Source organism: Hyla sarda, chromosome 7 (assembly GCF_029499605.1).
Source record: "Hyla sarda isolate aHylSar1 chromosome 7, aHylSar1.hap1, whole genome shotgun sequence".
NCBI classification, from domain to species: Eukaryota; Metazoa; Chordata; class Amphibia; order Anura; family Hylidae; genus Hyla; species Hyla sarda.
Window position 1 is genome coordinate 188,077,681 of NC_079195.1, and position 22,061 is coordinate 188,099,741.

General features: G+C 42.0%; 1 protein-coding gene across 2 annotated transcripts in view; it reads right to left on the bottom strand.

Moving 5' to 3' along the window:
* Positions 1 to 14,207, bottom strand: part of NPL (N-acetylneuraminate pyruvate lyase) — a 48,105-nt gene extending 33,898 nt beyond the window's left edge. For both annotated transcript variants that reach the window (XM_056531889.1, XM_056531890.1), the window contains exons 1-3: positions 14,131 to 14,207; positions 8,311 to 8,382; positions 5,351 to 5,424 (exon numbers count right to left, since the gene is read on the bottom strand). In XM_056531889.1, coding sequence (XP_056387864.1) covers positions 5,351 to 5,424; positions 8,311 to 8,378 — 142 coding nt within the window. In that variant the 5' untranslated portion in view covers positions 8,379 to 8,382; positions 14,131 to 14,207. The remainder of the gene's footprint in view (positions 1 to 5,350; positions 5,425 to 8,310; positions 8,383 to 14,130) is intronic.
* Positions 14,208 to 22,061: the final 7,854 nt, after the last annotated feature.

The following is a 22,061-nucleotide window of genomic DNA, read 5'->3' on the forward strand; positions in this document are numbered from 1 at the left end:
AACATACAATTAACTCTTTAATGACTTGCATTGTATTTTACAAAAATATAAAACAAAATATACAATATACACACTTATACTTGAGAACAGTGTGCATGTCCGTGTGATCCAATGTATCTATGAATTTTCTCTATAGGTTTTTATTTTGTTTTTATTTTTACAGTTATTCTTAATTTTTGTTTTTTATTTTACTTTTGTTTTTATTTTACTAACCTACATCTCAAATAAGATGGAAACAAAATTGTGCCATTCCCATATATGATAACCCACAGCAACCCACAGCATGGGACACACTATATTCTATCTTATAGTACAAGGTCCATCATATTTTTTTATTTTATGTTATTTATTCCTGTTTTTACAATATACCTTATTATATTAAATCCAATATTTGAATTACCATTGGTGACACAGGCATGCACTCTGATCCACAAATAAAAGGAATCATTTTTTGCATAAAAATATAAGCTTAAAATATCCATTAGTAACAAATTTATTAAAAGGATAAGACCAAAAAGCATATATAAATAAGATGTTAAAGTTAATAAATCAAAAAACACCAATATAAAAAAGTATATTAAAAATGTGAAAATAATGGAAAAGCGCATGAATTTTTTTTTACCTTAACCCTTCATTTCAGCATTATCAAAAACACTGTTCAGACTGATCCTAGTCCCCCAATTGTAGAAAACATTGACGTTACGGTCAAACATGTCCCTCTTAAAACTAAGTCCTCTTTTACCCCATTCATCATAGGGGAAATTATCTAGATACATTTTACGCTGTAGTTCAAAAAGAATTCAATTCACTCTGTGAGAACAAATCAGATTTTACATTTAAAAACAATCTGACAAATGATGAACGTTTGGCCATAAAGTCACTACAAAATAACAAAAATATTATCATCCGCCCTGCCGACAAGGGGGGCGGAATAGCCATTCTTGATACAGAGATGTATGTTTGTGAGGCTACTAGGATCCTCTCTGATTCGGAATATTATGAAATCTTAAAAAGTGATCCATCAATTTGATATTTTTATTTATATACAAATTTAATTGCTGAAGCTGCAGACAGGTCCTTGTTCGATAAGAGGGAGCACACATTCCTTAACATTAAACATTACTCACTCCCTATTTTTTATTATTTATCTAAACTACACAAAGATTTGATTAATCCGCCAGGTGTAAATTTGAGACCCCATGCATTTGAATTTAAATATTCCACAAAAGTCTTCTGCCTCACTCTTAGTCCCGATCCACAAGAAAAATCATCTATAAATCTTTTAAATAGTAGTATGCATCTTGAAAATCGTGTAGGCTGTGCTATGTATTGGGACTCGAATCGCCCCATGAACAAATTAGCATAACTTGGGGCGAAACGAGTCCCCATAGCACAGTCTTTGGTCTGCCTGTAAATGATATTATTAAAAGTAAATAAATTGTGTGCCAAAATAAATTTAATTGATTTTAATTAAAAAAAAAAAAAGAGGACTGATCCTCTCCTAAATCTGGAGCGCAACTTAAATAATGCTCCACACTCTCTAGACCCAATTTAGTATTAATGTTCGAATAGAGCGAGCACACATCCAAAGTTAAAAAATAGAAATTAGATGGGAGAGAAATCTGTTGAATGTCACAAATTAATTGTGTAGAGTCTCTTAAATAATAGTTTAGGTAAATAATAAAAAATAGGGAGTGAGTAATGTTTAATGTTAAGGAATGTGTGCTCCCTTTTATCGAACAAGGACCTGTCTGCAACTTCAGCAATTAAATTTGTATATAAATAAAAATATTCAATTGATCACTTTTTAAGATTTCATAATATTCCGAATCAGAGAGGATCCTAGTAGCCTCACAAATATACATCTCTGTATCCAGAATGTCTATTCGCCCCCCTTTTTGGCAGGGCGGATGATAATATTTTTGTTATTTTATAGTGACTTTATGGCCAAACGTTCATAATTTGTCAGATTGTTTTTAAATGTAAAATCTGATTTGTTCTCACAAAGTGAATTGAATTCTTTTTGAACTACAGCGTAAAATGTATCTAGATAATTTCTCCTATGATGAATGGGGTAAAAAGAGGACTTAGTTTTAACAGGGACATGTTTGACCGTAACGTCAATGTTTTCTACAATTTGGGGACTAGGATCAGTCTGAACAGTGTTTTTGATAATGCTGAAATGACGGGTTAAGGTTAATTTTTTTTATGCGCTTTTCCATTATTTTCAAATTTTTTATTTATACATTTTTTATATTTATGTTTTTTTTGATTTATTAACTTTAACATCTTATTTATATATGCTTTTTGGTCTTATCCTTTTAATAATTTGTTACTAATGGATATTTTAAACTTATATTTTTATGCAAAAAATGATTCATTTTATTTGTGGATCAGAATGCATACCCGTGTCACCAATGGTAATTCAAATATTGGATTTAATATAATAAGGTATATTGTAAAAACAGGAATAAATATAATAAAATAAAAACAATATGATGTGCCACAACTGTGTGGGGCATTTTAGAGAAAATATAATGGACCTTGTATTATAAAATAGAATATAGTGTGTCCCATGCTGTGGGTTTATCATACTTGTTTCCATCGGATTTGAGATGGTTAGTAAAATAAAAATAAAATAAAAACCTATAGAGAAAAAATTCATAGATACATTGGATCACACGGACATGCACACTGTTCTCAAGTGTAAGTGTGTGTATATTACAGTATATTGTATATTTTATATGTTATATATTTTTGTAAAATGCAATGCAAGTCGTTAAAGAGTCAATTGTATGTTGTATAAAAGCTCCCCCCCCTTGTGGGGATTACCATGCCTGATGAAGCTGCGCAAGCGCGGTGAAATGCGTTGCATTATCCAAATAAAGCTACTCTATACCTACCTGACTTGTCCGCTCCTGGTCAGCGCTGTGGATACCCGCCACTCTTTGGAAGTCTATCCCCAGTTGTTGCATACCTGGTTGGGAGGCTGCAGACCGGACCTATCTGCTCATTCACGCTTACCATTGTTGTGTGCGAGTTCGCACAACCACCTGGGGTAAGAGACTTGCACAACCTAATCTCTTAATATATTTATCCAGGTGGTATTACGCTATGGAGCGCTCTCTCTTGCTTTTATAGTTTTCCCTGCATTAACAGGTAGGGGGTCTGCATAGAACAGCAGGGCCAGTCATGGGGGCCATTAGCGATTGGTCCACACCTAGGACCAGCTGTGTTTTGGCAACAATATCTTGTTATCATATATATCTTGCATATAATAATGTTTGTATGTTTCGTATTTTAATGGTTACCAATAAAAGGCTATATTTTAAGACCTTAGTGTTTTTCCTGTTACCTATAATACGCAGACATGGTCCTCTAGAGTGAGATACAGTCTTTACAGCCACTTAGGTTATGTGAAAATGGATTTTTCCTTTTAATAAAAAAAAATTCTACTCAGTCTACAAAAGTGTTTCTAATCTTATTCCTACTGTCATTAAGAATATAAAGGGGTATTCCAAGTGAAAACACTGTCACTTATTGTCTATGGAGCTGCGGAGGTCTCAACAGTCACATTTGTCAACAGTGTTTTAATCTGGAATACCCCTTTAAGTTCTTAATGGGAGAAGGAATAAGATTAGAATCTATCCTTTAATCTGACACTTAACACCAATCTACAGGAGAGGGTAAAAGTGTTTTACCTTGAAACAGGGCTGGTGCAAGGATTTTTGCCACCCTAGGCAAAAGAGAATTTTGCCGCCTCCTTGACGCCGCCCATTGGCTCTGCCCTTTGACATGCCCACCTTACTACTGGGGTGACACACTGTAACAAACCTCCTCATGTTATCTCCTTACTACTGGGGTGACACACTAAACACACCTCCTCCTCATGTAATCTCCTAACTACTGGGGTAACACTGTGTTGCTGGCTGGGAGGGTACTCTGCACCCCCTATAGTTACACTCCTGGTGCCAAAGGATTCTGGCAGCCAGAGTGCCTCCAGCAGTTGCAAAACTACAACGCCCAGCATGGCCTTTGGCTGTCTGGGCATGCTGGGAATTGGGAACAGCTGGAGTCACGTTGGTTGGGAAACATTAATCTAGTGAATGGGCTATTTCAGCTAAACCACATTTCTTTATTAGGTGTATTATGAACCGCCTACCCCCGATGCCAGCTGGGTGACTGAGCTTCAGTTCAGCATGCATCGCTATTCTTCATGCAGACAGACACAGCACAGTGCTTTTGCATGCCTGTGTGTGTGCCTGAATAATGTAAGGACCCCCAAGACAAATACAGTAGGGGGGGGGGGGGCCGCAGGGAAACATGAACCATAATACATGGTTTGATGTTGCGGCTCCAGTCCTTCTGTATTTGTCTATGGGCTCGTTCTAATGTCCTTAACTTCAGATACCTCGTGGCTGGCAGTTGCAGCTTCTTCTCCGCTGATTGGCTGTATTGCCCGTGCTACTGGCAGTTTTCCTCCTTTTAAAGCGGGTGACGGAGCGGTTATAGTCACTTCAGCCTTCGGATCAAGACCCACCCTCCCTCATTTTATTTTGTCGCGATGTTTACCTGGGGTCAGTCGCCTGTTTAAAACAGGTGGACATAATATTAATATCAATATACTTTATTTTAGTATTGTTATTTCATTTACCATTGTTAAAAGGTTTTTATCTTTAATAAACGTCGCGGCCTTATTTCACCATTTAAATTTGTGATTTGTCTTTATTGGTAAGTCTTACATGCAAACTATTGGTTCTATGTTTCCATGTTAGCGCTCAGTGCTGAACTGAATGCCCGCTCAGTCATCCACCACCAGTGTAACTGTCAGGGGTGCCTTCTCTCTGTCCTCTCTCGCCTTGAGGGCAATGGTCGCTCCATGCAAGGGGAGGGGTGCGGGGTGTTTGCTGGTGGTGTGCACTCATCCGGCCGGGTCAGACAGCACTCCATGCGGACAACGGTGGGTGCATGAAGTGCTGGTGGTGTGCGAAGGGGGGGGGGGGGGGGGTCGATGAGCTGATGGTGTGCGTACAGCGCTCCATGCATGCAATGGAAGGTGGATGGGTGCTGTTGGCGTGTGTTGACAGCGCTCCATTCCTTGGATGGGGGGTGGCAGGGGCTTGTGTCGTGCGCTGCTAGCTCTCCAGGTCGGCTCTGACAGTTTGACAGCAGGAAATATTGCTGTATTGTGGTGGTGAAGTGTGCCCCCGTCAAAAATGCGCTATAGGTGGCCACATTTTTAGCCTGTAGGAGGAACCGACCCTGCCTTGGAATCCTCATTTAACGTGGACGCTTGCTTTAAGGAGAGAAGGCTTAGGACTTGATGACAATTATATTTGCAGAAACTTACCAAATATATTCTTTACTTTCTGCTTATGTACCAAATAATCTACATATTCTTGGATGATGGACAGATTGATTTCACTGTAAAAGGAGAAAAATAAAGAGGTTACCTTATGTAACCTATTTCTTGTATTTCGCAGCAAAGCAGAATGATGTTTGATAAACATACATATTAGTAGAAGATTAAAGGAAATGTGTCATCAGAAAATGTTTTGTTTAAGTCAAGTTTTTTTGATAAAGCATACCTGTCAGACCCCCCAAAAAAAATAAAAATAATGCTACTCAGTACCTTATCCTGACAAAGTACATCTAAATTGTGCCTCTATCACCTATATTTATTATAACAATCCCTCTTTTCATTAGCTCACAGTGTTAGAAATCCTCTCGGGAAGGGGGCGTGTCCCTCCTTGTGGTGGGAGGTGACTGGTGTGCCTGCTCATGCAGCCTTGTCCACGAGTCTGATGCTGCTGCAGGACTGGTTAGTCCCCTAGTGAAGGGATTTTCAGGAGCCGTTTTCTTTATTAAATATAAAAAAAATAAAAAAAATGTAAACAACCATATTGCAAAAGTGGTTTTCGCACAAACTAGCGCTTCTTCCGGGCACTTGAAGGCCGCAAGAAGCGCTAGTTTGTGCAACAACCACCGGTTGTTTGCCTCTGAGCACACACATTCTGCAGTCCGGTGTCCCCGGAGCATTGAATCTAGAGCCGAGCGGTGAGTGCAGGATTATTCACTTGTCTGTATTACCGTATTCTTGCCGAAACCTATCCTTTATATGTCCTAGCACCTCCTACATAGACTCATTTACTCTATACTGGACGACTATGTTATCGCTAGCAGTATCTCCTCACCTGTGTACGGATAACAAGATATTGGCAGTGCCATTTGTCCTCTTCTTACTAACACATCTTGGCAAAACATTTGTAACCTTTCTAATATACTTCATGAGAAAATGTTATTTCCTTTTTATAGCAATCATGGCTTATAAAATAATGGCTTTGTCCAAGACGAAGCACAGGCATGGACATAGTCCAGTAAGGGAGTGTGGGCTAGTACTCCTCTGTGCTCTCTCCTGTCTGATAGGAGAGCAGAGAGCACAGAGGAGAGAGCGAGCACAGAGGAGAGAGCGAGCACAGAGGAGAGAGCGAGCACAGAGGAGAGAGCGAGCACAGAGGAGAGAGCGAGCACAGAGGAGAGAGCCCCATCCGACAGGAGAGCGAGCACAGAGGAGCGCCATCCGACAGGAGAGCGAGCACAGAGGAGCGCCATCCGACAGGAGAGCGAGCACAGAGGAGCGCCATCCGACAGGAGAGCGAGCACAGAGGAGCGCCATCCGACAGGAGAGCGAGCACAGAGGAGCGCCATCCGACAGGAGAGCAAGCACAGAGGAGCGCCATCCGACAGGAGAGCGAGCACAGAGGAGCGCCATCCGACAGGAGAGAGAGCACAGAGGAGCGCCATCCGACAGGAGAGAGAGCACAGAGGAGCGCCATCCGACAGGAGAGAGAGCACAGAGGAGCGCCATCCGACAGGAGAGAGAGCACAGAGGAGCGCCATCCGACAGGAGAGAGAGCACAGAGGAGCGCCATCCGACAGGAGAGAGCACAGAGGAGCGCCATCCGACAGGAGAGAGCACAGAGGAGTGCTAGCCCATCCAAGATGTACAACATATAAAAAGTTCTTGTATCTGACAGTGCTCATTTAAACAAATTTAAGTAATGCGATGATGATGTTATAGTTTCCTTTATGCTATCTATATCCGTGTTTCCCAACCAGGGTGCCTCCAGCGGTTACAAAACTACAACTCCCAGCATGCATGGGCAGTCAATGGCTGCTTGCCCCAGCTGCTCCCTGACATTATACACAGTTGGTGCTGCCCAGCAGGTTCAAAGTGTACACTGTTGGCTCTGCTACATATGCAGCAGAGCTGAATGTGTACAATGCGAGCAGCGCTGATTAATGTGTGGAAGCAGATGACTTAACGCAAATACTTGGCTCTGCTACATATGTAGCAGGGCTGACTGTGTACAATATGAGGTCAACACCCGCAGCGCAGTAGAGCCATGTCAATATTACACATTCGGCGCTACACTCTGGGCAGTGGGCTGACATTACACACAGTCTGCTCTGCTGCATATCTAGCAAACCAGACTGTATACAATGTGGGCTCGCTGGCCAGCGGCAACTTAGTATAATGTGTGGGAGCAGTGGAGGCGAGTAGCCTGTCTTGTAAAGCTGAGGCTTTGCTTGTGATTCCGTGGCTCTGGAGATGACAAGTGCACTAAACACAGATGTCAGCCGGTCGGTATGTCAGTGGCCGGAAATTTCGTATATCGAGAAGAATTTAATCTTCAGGAATTTTTCAGAACACTGGCACACTATTCCTCCCTACTACAATTCCCATGATTCAGTCTGCTCCAGCCAGGCCTTGTGCAAGGATGTTTGCCACCTCAGGGGAAAGCAAATTCTGCTGCGCCTTAACCCTGCCCATTGACTTCGTCCTTTGATACGCCCCACCTTACTACTGGGGTGACACTCTGTAACAAACCCCCTCCTCATATAATCTTCTTACTACTTTGGTGGCGGGGTTTAGCTGGATGGGCGGCTGCTTCGGATCTTGGCTAACTTTATTGCTGTGGGCAGAGCGGGGCCCCCATCAAGATTGCGCTCTAGGCAGCTGCCTATTTTGCCTATAGGCAGAGCCCAACCTGGCTCCAGCACTCAGAGAACATTCCCTCCAGCCCTTTTATCTCATTGTGGACACTCTAGCTCAGATAAGTGTAAACCACGTCTATTATACTGCTGTTACACATCTACTGTGCTGCCAGACTGATGATCGTGCGGATGATACGCTGTTAAGAGGGGCAGGCGAGCTATATACTACATTTGCTGCCTGAAACACAGATGTGACCAATTTTAATTGATTTTCAGTCTTGGACAAAAACACCTTCTAAATAGGAAACTTACCTGTTCACAGTCATTGGTGTAAAGGTGGCAGCTACAAGACCATGCAGTCTCTTTCCATCAGATGCCATGATTCTGTGAATGAAAAAACACATGAAACAATGCAGCTAAAAATTAAAGGGGTTTTCTCATTGATGGCCTAGCCTCAGATCATCATTATCTGATTGGTGGCACCCCCAGAGATAAGCTGTTTGCCAAATGGTACAGTGCCGCATATACAGAGAACCGAGCCGGAAGCACACCGCTCCAACATTGTGTAGTGGTGGTGCTGGCCTACTGCTGCTTAGTTCCCATTTATTTCAACCAGAAAATCTCTTTAGGGGTAGGGTCACACATAGCACATCTGCAGCGTATGTCACATATGCTGTAGGTTCTGCTAGGAGCAGACAAACAGGGCTACCTGGCGGCAGCCCTGTTTGTGCAGTAACGTTTGAAGGTGGGCCCATACGTCACAGTCATGTCAGTGCACTGGGACCAGCCTCCAAACCTTACTCCACACATAGGGCTGTGGCAGGGGAGCTCCCTGTATGTCTGCTTGTAGCATATTTTCTGTACATTAAATAGCCAGCATATTTCCTACAGTGTGAAATACTCTGCAGATGCGCTATTTGTGACCCTACCCTTAAAAAGGGGTACTCCAGAGTTTTTTTTAAATCAACTAGTGCCAGAAAATTAAACAGATTTGTAAATTACTTCTATTTAAAAATCTTAATCCTTCCAGTACTTACCAGCTGCTGTATACTACAGAAGAAGTTATATCGTTCTTTTCAGTCTGACCACAGTCAATCTGACTACAGTCTGCCGACACCTCTGTCCATTTCAGGAACTGTCCAGAGCAGGAGAGGTTTGCTATGGGTATTTGCTCCTGCTCTGGACTGTTCCTGACACAGACAGAGGTGTCAGCAGAGAGCACTGTGGTTAGACAGAAAATAACTATACAACTTCCTCTGTAGTATACAGCAGCTGATAAGTATTGGAAGGATTAAGATTTTAAAATAGAAGTAATACACAAATCTGTTTAACTTTCTGGCACCAGTCGATTTAAAAAAAATAAATGAATAAAATTGTTTTCCACCAGCAGTTTGGAGATCTCAAAACTGCTGACAGCCCTAAATAGCCATCAGAAAGGGGAGAGGATCCAAACTGGTGCTCTTGGTCTTACAGCTGAAAAGTATCAAAAAGGAGGTATTCTTCTGTGCACCAAGATCCCTGCTATAAGAGTCTCCTCAGCTCCACCTACCAGCTATGATTGATAGCTATAGCAGTTTTCTGACTGGATGCAAGAGCTGTCCATCATAACTGGTAGGCGGGGCCAAGAAGTGTTTTATTACAGGGAGCTTGGTACACAAAAGAAGATCCCACCTCTTTGACACTTCAGGAGCCAGCAGTTGGCACTGTAAAAAGCAGTTTTCTTTTTCCTAAGCTGCATGACAGAGAGCACCGGTATGGATCCTCCCTGCTTCCTGATGTCTATTTAAAGCTGTCAGCAATTTTAGGATCCAACCTGCTGACCATTACCTTTTAAAGCATGTGCATTTATTTGTAGTGTTTTTTTTTCTCCATCGAAAGGGCAAAACCATGACACAGATGACATCAAATATGTCACCTTTATCTGAATCACAGGTTTACCATTAGTACTGTGAAACCTAATAACTTTGATGAGTAACCAGCCTGTATGTAGAGAAGCCTTCTGAGACCAGGAGATCAGGACAACAATGCTCTGACATCCAGTTCCAGTTGAGTTGTTGGATTGAAGTATAACAAAAGGTCACATAGAGCAGCTGAACAGGATACATATATGCTGAGACTGCACTACTGTATCCGCACTTCTAAAAACAATAGAGCACAAGTACAACTAGGGATATAGCTGGGAGGGCCACAAGCAATTCTGATTTAAAGGAAACCTATCATCAGGTTTTAAGGGCTTATTCATCAAAAGAAAAAACATAGAAAGTTATTTTTTTTTCTTTCTAAGAACAGCACCATACCTGTCTTCAGGTCGTGTGTGGTATTACAACTTGGCTCTGTTCACTTCAAATCGAACTGAGCTTGCACTACCACACACAACCTGAGGACAAGAGTGGTGCTGTTTTTTTTTTTTTAGAGGAAATGTTTTCTGTCTTTGACACAATGAAAATAGGACTGAATCTCTCCCAAGGTTTTCTGGCGCACCACAACATCTAAGGAATCTACTCCATAGATAAGCGGCATCAGGTCTCTGGGACTTAAAGGGTACCTCTCATCAAAAAAACTTTTGATATATTATAGATTAATGTATGCAGAATAACTTTACAATTGCATGTTATTAAAAAATATGCTCCTTTCTATTTAATTTTCCACTTTGAAGAAATGACCACTAGGGGTCTCCCTACCAGTCCTGGCAGCAAGCATTTCAGACTCATGCTGGAGTCCTAAACACTACGAGCTGCCAGTCTGCTTTGTTCACAAAGGAGAACACTCAGAGCTGCCAGCCTGCTTTGTTCACAGCCTGTTTGGCTGTGAACAAAGCAGGCTGGCAGCTCTGAGTGTTTAGGACTCCAGCATGAGTCAGAAATGCTTGCTGACAGGACTGATCGGGAAAAATACAATAGAAAGAAGCATATTTTTCATTAACATGCTATTGGAAAGTTATTCAACATTCATTAATCTAAAATATATCAAAAGTTTATTTGATGAGAGGTACCCTTTAAAGGGGTACTTCGGTGGAAACTTTTTATTTTTTTTATCAACTGGTGCCAGAAAGTTGAACAGATTTGTAAATTACTTCTATAAAAAAAATCTTAATCCTTACAGTACTTATTAGCTGCTGAATACTACAGAGGAAATTATTTTCTTTTTGGAACACAGTGCTCTCTGCTGACATCATGACCACAGTGCTCTCTGCTGACATCTCTGTCCATTTTAGGAACTGCCCAGAGCAGCATATGTTTTCTTTGGGGATTTTCTCCTACTCTGGACAGTTCTTAAAATGGACAGAGATGACAGCAGAGAGCACTGTAGTCATGATGTCAGCAGAGAGCACTGTGTTCCAAAAAGAAAATAATTTCCTCTGTAGTATTCAGCAGCTAATAAGTACTGGAAGGATTAAGATTTTTTAATAGAAGTAATTTACAAATCTGTTTAACTTTCTGGCACCAGTTGATAAAAAATAAAAAAATAAAAATAAAAATAAAAGTTTTCCACTGCAGTACCCCCTTAACATCAATTAGGAGACAATAAGGCTATGTTCACACCTCGGAATGTCCGCACGGAATATCTCCGTGCTGACATTCCGCAGATTGCAAGCGCCGGCATAACATGGGACTGCAGGGGAATGTCCCATCTTATAGATGCCTATGCATTCCATGCAGAGACCAAAGAAAGAATGGACAGGTTCATTCTTTTTGCGGACACTGAAAACGGAATTTCAGGTGTGGAAATTCCTCCATGTGAACATAGCCTAAAGCTTTCACTCATGTCTGCTTATCTGTCTGTGAACTCAGAAAGGATTTACTTTCCAAACTCAGTGTGATTTTAATGTGGCAGCATCCAGAAGAAGTCAGTGCGCCCCAGGCTGTAATCATGGGCATGGTAGAAAACATTATTGTGTGATGCAGAATGTGTTGCTCGTAGTTATAAAGGGTTAAACCTGGCTCCCTTTAGTGTAGGATCACACGTGAAATATTTTGCTGCTACGTATTTTCCTACCCATTGAAGTCAACGGTAGCAAAATGAGCTGCAGAAAATACGCAGCAAAATATGGCACGTTACCCTACCCTTCAGTGACATTTTCTACCTGTGGTCACCAAGAGATCCTGTCACAGGCGTAACATAAATTACAAAATGTGTGACAGGATGCGGCAGAGGGATCTTTGGACCCCTCCAGGCACCAGGGCTCAGATAAGACTACCACTTCTCCATCCCTTTTGGCAGTGTTTCCCAACCAGGGTGCGTCCAGCTGTAGCTAAACTATAACTCCCAGCATGCTCGGACAGCCAACGGCTGTCCGGGCATGCTGGGAGTTGTAGTTTTGCAACAGCTGGAGGCACCCAGGTTCAAAAACACTGCAAATTTGATGCTGTATAACTATTTATTCATTCTGAATTAACAGCATAAAATCTGCAGCATATAAGGTACATGTGAACGTATCCTTAGTGTCCATTCACACAGAAGGATTTCCCGCAAATAAATCCGCCCGTGTGAACGTACCATAAGGGTCCATTCGCACAAGCAGATTTTCTGCAGAGAATTTGCTGCAGAAAATCCGCAGTGTATTTTTTACTAACATTGATTCCAGTGGATCTGCAGAAAATCAACAAATCAGCCACTATTGCAACCTGTCAATGAAGCAACATATACGCTGCAGATTTTCTGCAGCAAATTCACTGCAGAAAATCTGCTTGTGCAAATGGACCCTTATGGTACGTTCACACGGGCGGATTTATTTGCGGGTTTCCCGCTGCATATTTGAAAGGAGGCGGGCTCTTCTCGGCTGTCCGCAGCAAATTTTCCGCGGCGAAATTTACGCTGTGGAAAATCCGCCGCAAGCCCCATTGAAGTCAGTAGGGCCTGCGGCAGTTTTTCCGCAGCGTAAATATGCAGCGGGAAACCCGCAAATAAATCCGCCCGTGTGAACGTACCCTTAGGGTGCGTTCACATGTGCATATTTTCTGCTGCAGATTTGTTTCAGCAGGTTTTGCTGCCCATTGAAGTCAATGGGCAGAAAAATCTGCAGCAGCAGATCTGCAGCAAAAATACGCACGTGTGAATGTACCCTTAGGGTACAGGATCTGTTGCATATTTTCTGCTGTTGACTTTGCAACCCATTGGGGGAGATTTATCAAAACCTGTCCAGAAGAGAAGTTGAGTTGCCCATAGCAACCAATCAGATCGCTTTTTTCATTTTTCAGAGGCCTTTTCAAATATGAAAGAAGCGATCTGATTGGTTGCTATGGGCAAGTCAGCAACTTTTCCCCTGGACAGGTATTGATAAATCTCCCCCATTTGACTCTAAACAGTAGCAAAATCAGCCAAAGAAAATATGCAGCAGAACCTGTATATGTGAACGTACCCTAAGGGTATATTCTAATATGGCAGATTTTTTTTTAATCTTAAAAAAAAAAAAAAAAATCCTGTAACTGCGCATCTGTTCTATTCATCTAAGTAGGGTTGTTTCTGCAGCGCATGCACGGACTTCCGTACTCCATCCATTCAGATCAAAGGGACAGTCACGAAACATTGCAACAAAATCCATTATATGTGCAACAAACAAGGCTGACATAATATTGTACAAAAAGAAAACCCCTTAGTCTACAGCAGTGTGCCTCCAGCTGTTGCAAAACTACAACTCCCAGCATGCCGGGCATCCGATTTTCTAAAAGCAAATCCCTTCGTCTACAGCAATATGCCTCCAACTGTTGCAAAACTACAACTCCCAGCATGCCAGGCAGACGATTTTCTAAAAGCAAATCCCTTTGTCTACAGCACTGTGCCTCCAACTGTTGCAAAACTACAACTCCCAGCATGCCGGCAGCCGATTTTCTAAAAGCAAATCCCTTCGTCTGTGGGCTTCCAGCTGTTGCAAAACTACAACTCCCAGCATGCCCGGACAGCCTTTGGCTGTCCGGGCATGCTGGGAGTTGTAGTTTTGCAACAGCTGGAAGCACACTGTTTAGAAAACACTGGTCTACACATGTAAAATGCAGCCTAATTCAGTGTTTCCCAACTAGTGTGCCTCCAGCTGTTGCAGAACTACAACTCCCAGCATACCCCGACTGTCCTTATTTGTTGCGCCTACAGCTGCTCCCCATATATCCTGCCTGCAGCCACCAACATGTACCATACCGTGCTGTCAGCCTCTTCACTCTGCAACGTTCAGCTCTAGAATATGCTCTTCTTTATATGTTGGGATCACATGACCTCACCCTGCCTGCTGCATGCTGGGAGGAGCAGTCACCCAGCTCCTAGTTATTATCTTCTGTGCATTTAAGTAATGAACTCGCCCTGTCCTATGTAATGTGTCGGTGTTTATAGGAATTTAAGGGAAAGTCCACAAGCTATGCACAGGTTATGTGATCACCGCCTGACCAGGATTTACTACACACCAATCATCCCCAGACTACACTTCCCAGAAGTCAGTGCAGGGCTGATCAGCTGTTTTCAGGCAGCATCACATGAGACGTCTGACTGCTGAAAGTGGAAGCTTCTTTTTTTTTTTCTTTTTTGGTAAAAAAAATATCACTCACTGCAATTTCGGTTTTTTTTTATTAAGGGAAGTGAGAATAAAGTAACCTGCTGATCATTGCTCGTGACCCGTCATGCTGTGTCTTTTATAATAAGCTTTGTATTGTGCCATACAGTATGTTATTATGTGATTTAGGCTGCTTTCACACCAGGTTTTTGCAATACAGTTCCCGTATACGTTCTTAAAGGGGTACTCCGGTGGAAAACTTTTTTTTCTTTCTTTTATCAACTGGTGCCAGAAAGTTAAACAGATTTGTAAATTACTTCTATTAAAAAATCTTAATCCTTCCAGTACTTATTAGCCGCTGAATACTACAGAGGAAATTATTTTCTTTTTGGAACACAGAGCTCTCTGCTGACATCATGACCACACTGCTCTCTGCTGACACCTCTGTCCATTTTAAGAACTTCCCAGAGTAGGAGAAAATCCCCATAAAAAACATATGCTGCTCTGGACAGTTCCTAAAATGGACAGAGATGTCAACAGAGAGCACTGTGGTCATGATGTCAGCAGAGAACTCTGTGTTCCAAAAAGAGAATAATTTCCTCTGTAGTATTCAGCAGCTAATAAGTACTGGAAGGATTAAGATTTTTTAATACAAGTAATTTACAAATCTGTTTAACTTTCTGTCACCAGTTGACACCCGTAACCAAAACCGTAGCCTACCACGGTTTTTGGTCTGGGTGAAAAACTGTATTAAACTGTATACGTTTTTTTTTTAACATGGGAGTTAATGAGAACCGTACAGAACCGTATGTGCATACGGTTCCATACGGTTTTCACCATACGGTTTTTGACTTTGCACCGTTTTTTTCTCTTAAAAAACAGATGCAACCGGACATAATCTTTCAAACCGTTCGTGTTTTTTGACCGTATACGGGTTAAAATTTGTACACACGTTTTGATACACTTTAATCCGGTTTTGAGAAATCAGTTTTTCATCAAAAACCTAAAGCGGGAACTGTATTGCAAAAAACGTGGTGTGAATGCACCCTTAGATTTACAATATAAAAAAAAAATCAGGCTTTGTATAGTGAGATAGCTCTTTCTAGCGCAATGACATCACTTATGGTTTTATGATGTCACTGTTTATTATTCAGTTCCTTTATCTCCATTCCCACACATACATTGAAGAAAACATAATTTTTTTTTTTTTTACTTATTTGTGGTCTATTTTGCAAGAGCAATGTTTGGGGGGTGGGAGGGGGCAATTTCTGAAAACTTGTCTTTGTTGGTCACTATACATTCAGTAGCCAATAATTTATCATTAGCGATTAAAAAAAAAAGCAAAATAAAATCGCAATAGTTGAAAAAAACTTGCAAACACAAACCACCCTCAGTGATGCTCTAGAAACCTGCTTTAGGGTAGGGTCACTCCTGCCGTATTTTTCTGCATAGTTGCTGCTGCGTATTTTCCTGCACATTGAAGTAAATGGGTAGCAAATTCTGCTGCGCAAAATACGGCACGTGTGACCCTACCCTTACAATGTGAGAAATGGTGTTGTGAAGTCACTTTGTTAGTTTTGGCGGACCTGCACATTATTTGTTATGCATCCTGAGACTATATGATAAATTATGGGCATGCAAAAGCCCGCAACAAAAGTGACTTGAAAAATGACAACAAAACAACTTCAGTGATACATCTCCCACATAGTGCCCCATAAGGCCCTGTTCACATCTGCAGGTTCAGCTCAATTGAGGGGAGTTAAAAAGAGAGAAAAAAATGTTGTAGGCCAGTACAAAACAACTGACACCATACAGAACCCCCAATTTAAAGGGGTACTCCACCCCTAGACATCTGATCCCCTATCCAAAGAATAGGGGATAAGATGTCTGATCGCGGGGATCCCGCAGCTGGGGACCCCGTGATCTCCGTGCAGAATGCTGGGTGCCGTGGGCAAGGGGTTGTGATGTCACATCCACGCATCTCATGACGTCACGCCATGCCCCCTCAATGCAAGTCTATGGGAGGGGGCGTGCCAAGCCCCCTCCCATAGACTTGCATTGAGGAGGCGTCACATGACATCACAAGTGGCCTGGCCATGACGTGACGACCTATTGCCGCCCGCACCCAGCGTTCGGAACAAAACGTTTCGAACGCTGGGCAGCGGAGTACCCCATTAAAGTCAATGGGACCCACTGCAACCTGTTGGTGTCCATTGTGCAATGGATTATCAGTGTAAGTTTTTTTTTGGCATCTGTTGATGGAGTTTCCAAACACAAATGTGTACTTGGCCTTAAAAAAGTGTCATACTACCCTTATCCATGCCCACTAAAATACTGCACTATGAGACTCACCGATGACATCTTCATTGCAGCCAGTCAGAAGTGGATCCCTTTATGATCTGCTCCTGGCTTCAACCTTCATCAAGCCTTCTTCTAGTCTTGACATCAGCTCCTACCACCAATATTGTTCCATCTACTGCCCTCAGTATAGGAGACGCTGTGGTGCCCAAGATATTTCCTAATATTGTACCTGATGCCCCTGTTGTGCAGGTTTACACTGCACCTTGCTTTGAGCTCCCATGTGTTGTGTTGTATGTGCCCCCCATATATTGTGCTTGCTGCCTCTTGGTAGATTGTCTGCTTTGTGGCCCCTTGCCCTGTGTCTGCAGAGTTCCCCTGTATTTTGCTAAGTGTGCCCCTAATACTGTACATGCTGTGTCCCCTGACTACTCTTCAGATCCTGCTATGTCCTCATGTGCCATGCTTAGCCCCTTAAAGCGGTACTCTGGTGGAAAACTTTTTTTTGTAAATTACTTCTATTAAAAAATCTTAATCATTCCAGTACTCATTAGCTGCTGAATACTACAGAGGAAATTATTTTCTTTTTGGAACACAGTGCTCTCTGCTGTCATCATGACTACAGTGCTTTCTGCTGACATCTCTGTCCATTTTAGGAACTGTCCAGAGCAGCATGTTTTCTATGGGGATTTTCTCCTACTCTGGACAGTTCTTAAAATTGACAGATATGTCAGCAGAGAGCACTGTGCTCATGATGTCAGCAAAGAGCTCTGTGTTCCAAAAAGAAAATAATTTCCTCTGTAGTATTCAGCAGCTAATAAGTACTGGAAGGGTTAAGATTTTTTAATAGAAGTAATTTACAAATCTGTTTAACTTTCTGGAACCAGTTGATAAAAAAAAAAAAAGTTTTCCACCGGGGTACCCCTTTAAGGGTATTATACAGACAGGTGTTTTAAAGATCCATGTTGCATGTTATATGGAGACTTAGCCTGCCATGATCCTATTGTGTGCCTCCAATTTTATAGATATTCTGTACTATAAAGCTTTTTCCTCCCTAAATAAACATTGCTAACATTATGTAATAGCAGTGAATGTCACAATCACATAATGAGGCCATTCATAAATGTCATGTCATTAGGTACGGTAAACATAATGTTAAGCTGTTTTAGTAGTGATGGCACAACATGTATAAGGTAAGCATATTACAATTTGGTTTCTTTTTATGTTCCTGCTATGTTACAACCTATTGAAAGCAAGCGAAATGCGATCACAGTAAGAAAGCAGTGGTCTGGTATTTTATAAAAGGTTGGCTATTTATTGCGCCATAACAACAAAGATGCAATGTTTCGGCAGCAGTGACTTTGTCAAGTATAGTGAACAGCGTTATCATACATATTTTTATATGTTCACGTTACAAGGGATTGTGCAGGAAACGTGTATCTCATCCACTTTGTTAAACAATACCTCTCACTCCAATGTAATTGGTATTGCCTCCTAACTCTATCAGCCTATGGACTGATTGCCCTTACCCTTGGAAACCATTGTTCACACACAAACCTCGTACGCACATGCCATGTTGTCTCAACTGTCCAGGGAGACTCCAAAGCCATGCGCCTGCGCCAATTGGTTAGCAGTGCACAGGATTTTTAGGCTGTCAATCACTCTTATACTGTAACTGTGATAAACACATATATATTTAACATTGGGCGAATACATATATCATATTATTTAATCAGCATGCATATATAGTGTTTATAATATATCTCCTTTCGACAGAAGAAAATTCCCTTTGGCTGAATATTTTCTGTAAACAGTGGTAAGACCGCCGACATCATCGTCCATTCCACCTGAAGGGTGACACATTTTGTCATCTACAAACCAAATGTGTGTTTAAAATAAAAGGGAGATACACTTGTAGGTCATCTTATGTTATATACTGTCTACATTGTCCCTGTGGGTGGTATCACATTGGTGAGACTAGCAACAAATGCAGAATCCATCTAAATGGTCACAAATCTTTAGTTAGAACAGGTAAGATGGACCTTCCCACTCCTTAGCACTTTCTAGAGGCGAGATGTAAACTATGTAAATTAAGATTCAAGATTCATGTCCCCTTATTGAGAAGAGGGGAAGATAGGGAGAGATTGTAGAAATACAAACATTAAAGGAGTAGTCTGGTGCAGACTACTCCTGCTCCGTCCTGCCCGGGCTGCAAAAAAAATTAATATAAACCATCACTCACCCTCCTGCATTCACGCGGAGAGCCACTACAGCTGATCGGTCCTACGGTCCATCTTCTTCATACTTCCTGGTGAAATTGTTCCCCACAAAGAAAGAACAGGTTCATTCATTGCGTGAAAGTCCGCGAGCACTGCATAGCCGTCAATGGTGACAGCGCAGTGCTGTGCGGTCCTACCGCCAAAGTATTTTGGTGGCGGCTGCCAGATGGAATCTCTCTGATCCCCCTTTGCCACATAATTTCACCCCCTTATCCCATCTTATTCCCTTCGCCTCTGATCACCCCTGTGCCACCTCTTCCCCCCCCCTTTGTCTGCTCCCCTCTGTGACACATCTTTCCCCTGTCCATCTGCTTCCCTCTGTGACACATCTTTCCCCTGTCCATCTGTTCCCCTCTTTGTCACATCTTTGCCCCCCGTTAGGCTGCCCCCCGTGCCACATCTTTTCAGTCCGTCTGCTCCCCCCACATGTCTGCTCCCCTGGGCTATCATCCCCCTGTCTCCATCCCTGTCAGTTTGTTCTTTTCCCTTACCTGGTCTGCGTCTCCGGACGTGCTCCGGCAGGCTCAGCTTCAGGCGGCGGGTCTTGCGGGGCTGTGTGCTCTGTGAAGCGTTGACAAGTGATGTCCTCTGTGCATCTCCCCAGTGCGCCGTTATGGGTGTTACTCGTCAGTCCCTGCAGGCGCAGCTGGTCACTTATATAAAGTTGCCGCGGCTGCAGCCACATTAAATCAGTGACCAACGGAGGGCGATGATTTATCGGCATGTAATATGCAGGTAGGGTTTCTGCATTATTTTTTAGTTTTAAAAGTGCATGTTATACACTGAGAAATACAGGTATGTGTCACCAAGGCTCCTGGCCTTGGTTAAGTAAGAGCCAATAATTATCCAGTGTTTGTGCTGCGATGTAGACTGACACTGTGGCCGTAATATGGCTGGAAGGCCAATCCGGGACGGCTCTTACTGGGAATGGTCAATTGTAGGGTGGGGGCCATTCCCCACAATCCAGGCCGTCTTTTGTTGGCCTTAAAGCTAGGCTGCCTCACCAGCTGAGGGGGATTTGCTAGTTGCAGCTCACACTGCCAGAGAGAGCTGAGTGTGGATTTCTTCCCTGAGAGTTTGGAAGCAGGTCAGCAGACTACCTGGAAGCTTGGAAAAGACTTGCTTGATGCCGCATGGCATGGACTCAGGACTTTTGAGTCTAGTGAGTTCAACTAGGAAAACCTCAGCACCATCAGTCTGATGAGATAACCAGGTGCAGTGATTAAATGTCACACACTCAGCCAGAGGATTCATGGGAAATGTAGACTGAATCATATCAATGATTTTAATAGATAAGATGTCTTAGGGCTGGAGAACCCTTTAACGTTATTTTGTTCTAAATATGTATCTTGGATTGTTTGAAGCCCTTAGCTGTTTTCGCTATGATCAGTTCCTGAGGTAGACTGCTCCATAAATCCACAGTTCATATTTGTACATAGTGATGTCACAATATGGGATAAATGCACACAGTAACACTGGGAAGTCATAAAAAATTATTACCATTCACAATGATGTTACAATATGGGATACTGAGGTCAGAATTAAAATAAAAAAAATTAAAAACATGAAGTGAAATAGCAGAACAGAACTAATGAATATTATGACAGGGATGTCATAGCTAATACAGTAAGTATAGCATCATGATCCCAAAATAATTGCATCGACAAATAAATAGGCGCTTGCTTGCTTTCATTAGAACGTGCAAATTATCAAGAGGAATTTAAACAAATGATGGCTCTAAACGTGGATTGTGTGTTGACAACTCATTTCTTGTTTACATGTGCTGCCGGTAAATAGTGATTTGATAGTGTCAGTAGGAGGCAAGACACATTATTTTATTATTTTCTAGTTAAGTATGTCTATTTATGCCTGTTTGTCAATAGGGCACTGGGATGTTTACACTCAGAAACCATACCATCAGGAACATTTGTTTACTCATTTACTCATACAGTCAGTGAGTGTATACTCACTGCCCATATTATGCACACTCACCTCACAAATTGTACAGCACCATCTGTTTTATTCCAGCACAGCTGTATTTATATGTTCCATTTCTCAAACTTGGTCATGTAATCACCAGTCTGACTCAGCTGACTTCCAGTGAACCACAGAATGACATCACCTACCAGACCCTCCTAGCAGCTCACAGACCCCTCCCCACCCAAATCCATAGACTGCTGCCACTATCTCTATATGTGTTCACACATTGCGTTTATTGCTGTAGTTAATCTGCAATTGTGCAATTCACAGTAAACATGTGTAATTTTTACCATGATATTGGAAAATCACAACAGAAACTTGCAGTAAAAACCTCATGGCAATTTTCCTCTAAAACACACACGGGTGAACAGGAAAATGCATCATAGTCAAAACTGCACATAGTGGGAACTGATTTCAACCCACTTTTGAATCTAGTGAGTTCAACTAGGAAAACTGATTATCAGTTTGATTAGTTGACAAGGTGCAGTGATTAAATGTCACACACTCATCCAGAGGATTCATGGGAAATGTAGACTGCATTATATCAATGATTTTAATGTGAAATTGCAATTGGAAATGGCTAAAAACCCATGCCTGCCACATCAGCTAAAAAAGGTAAGTACAAGGCTTCTTAAATAAACAAGGTGATATGATAAAAGGTAATTTCCATAATACAGGGGTAATAAACAGTGTTATCTCTACAGAGAGTAAACACTGATATCATCTTAGATAGCAAAGAGGTTATTAAAGCTGTCCAGGAATCAGGGCCCTAGTGTGATTACAACCCCTATATTCACCAGTTATGCCCTTGGTCCTTCAAACTGTGAATTGGTCATTTTTGAAGTATAATGTTTCGAGACAGGAGGTGTTTGTTACGATTATCGTATGTGGGCAAAACCACACTCACACATGATGAGGACAAGCACTTGCCCCTCTCATCTTCAAACGGTTTACTTTTGAGATGACCAAGGAGCAGAATTAAAGTGCTGGAGAGCAGAACAGGTAGGACTTTTATTGCTCCCTGGACA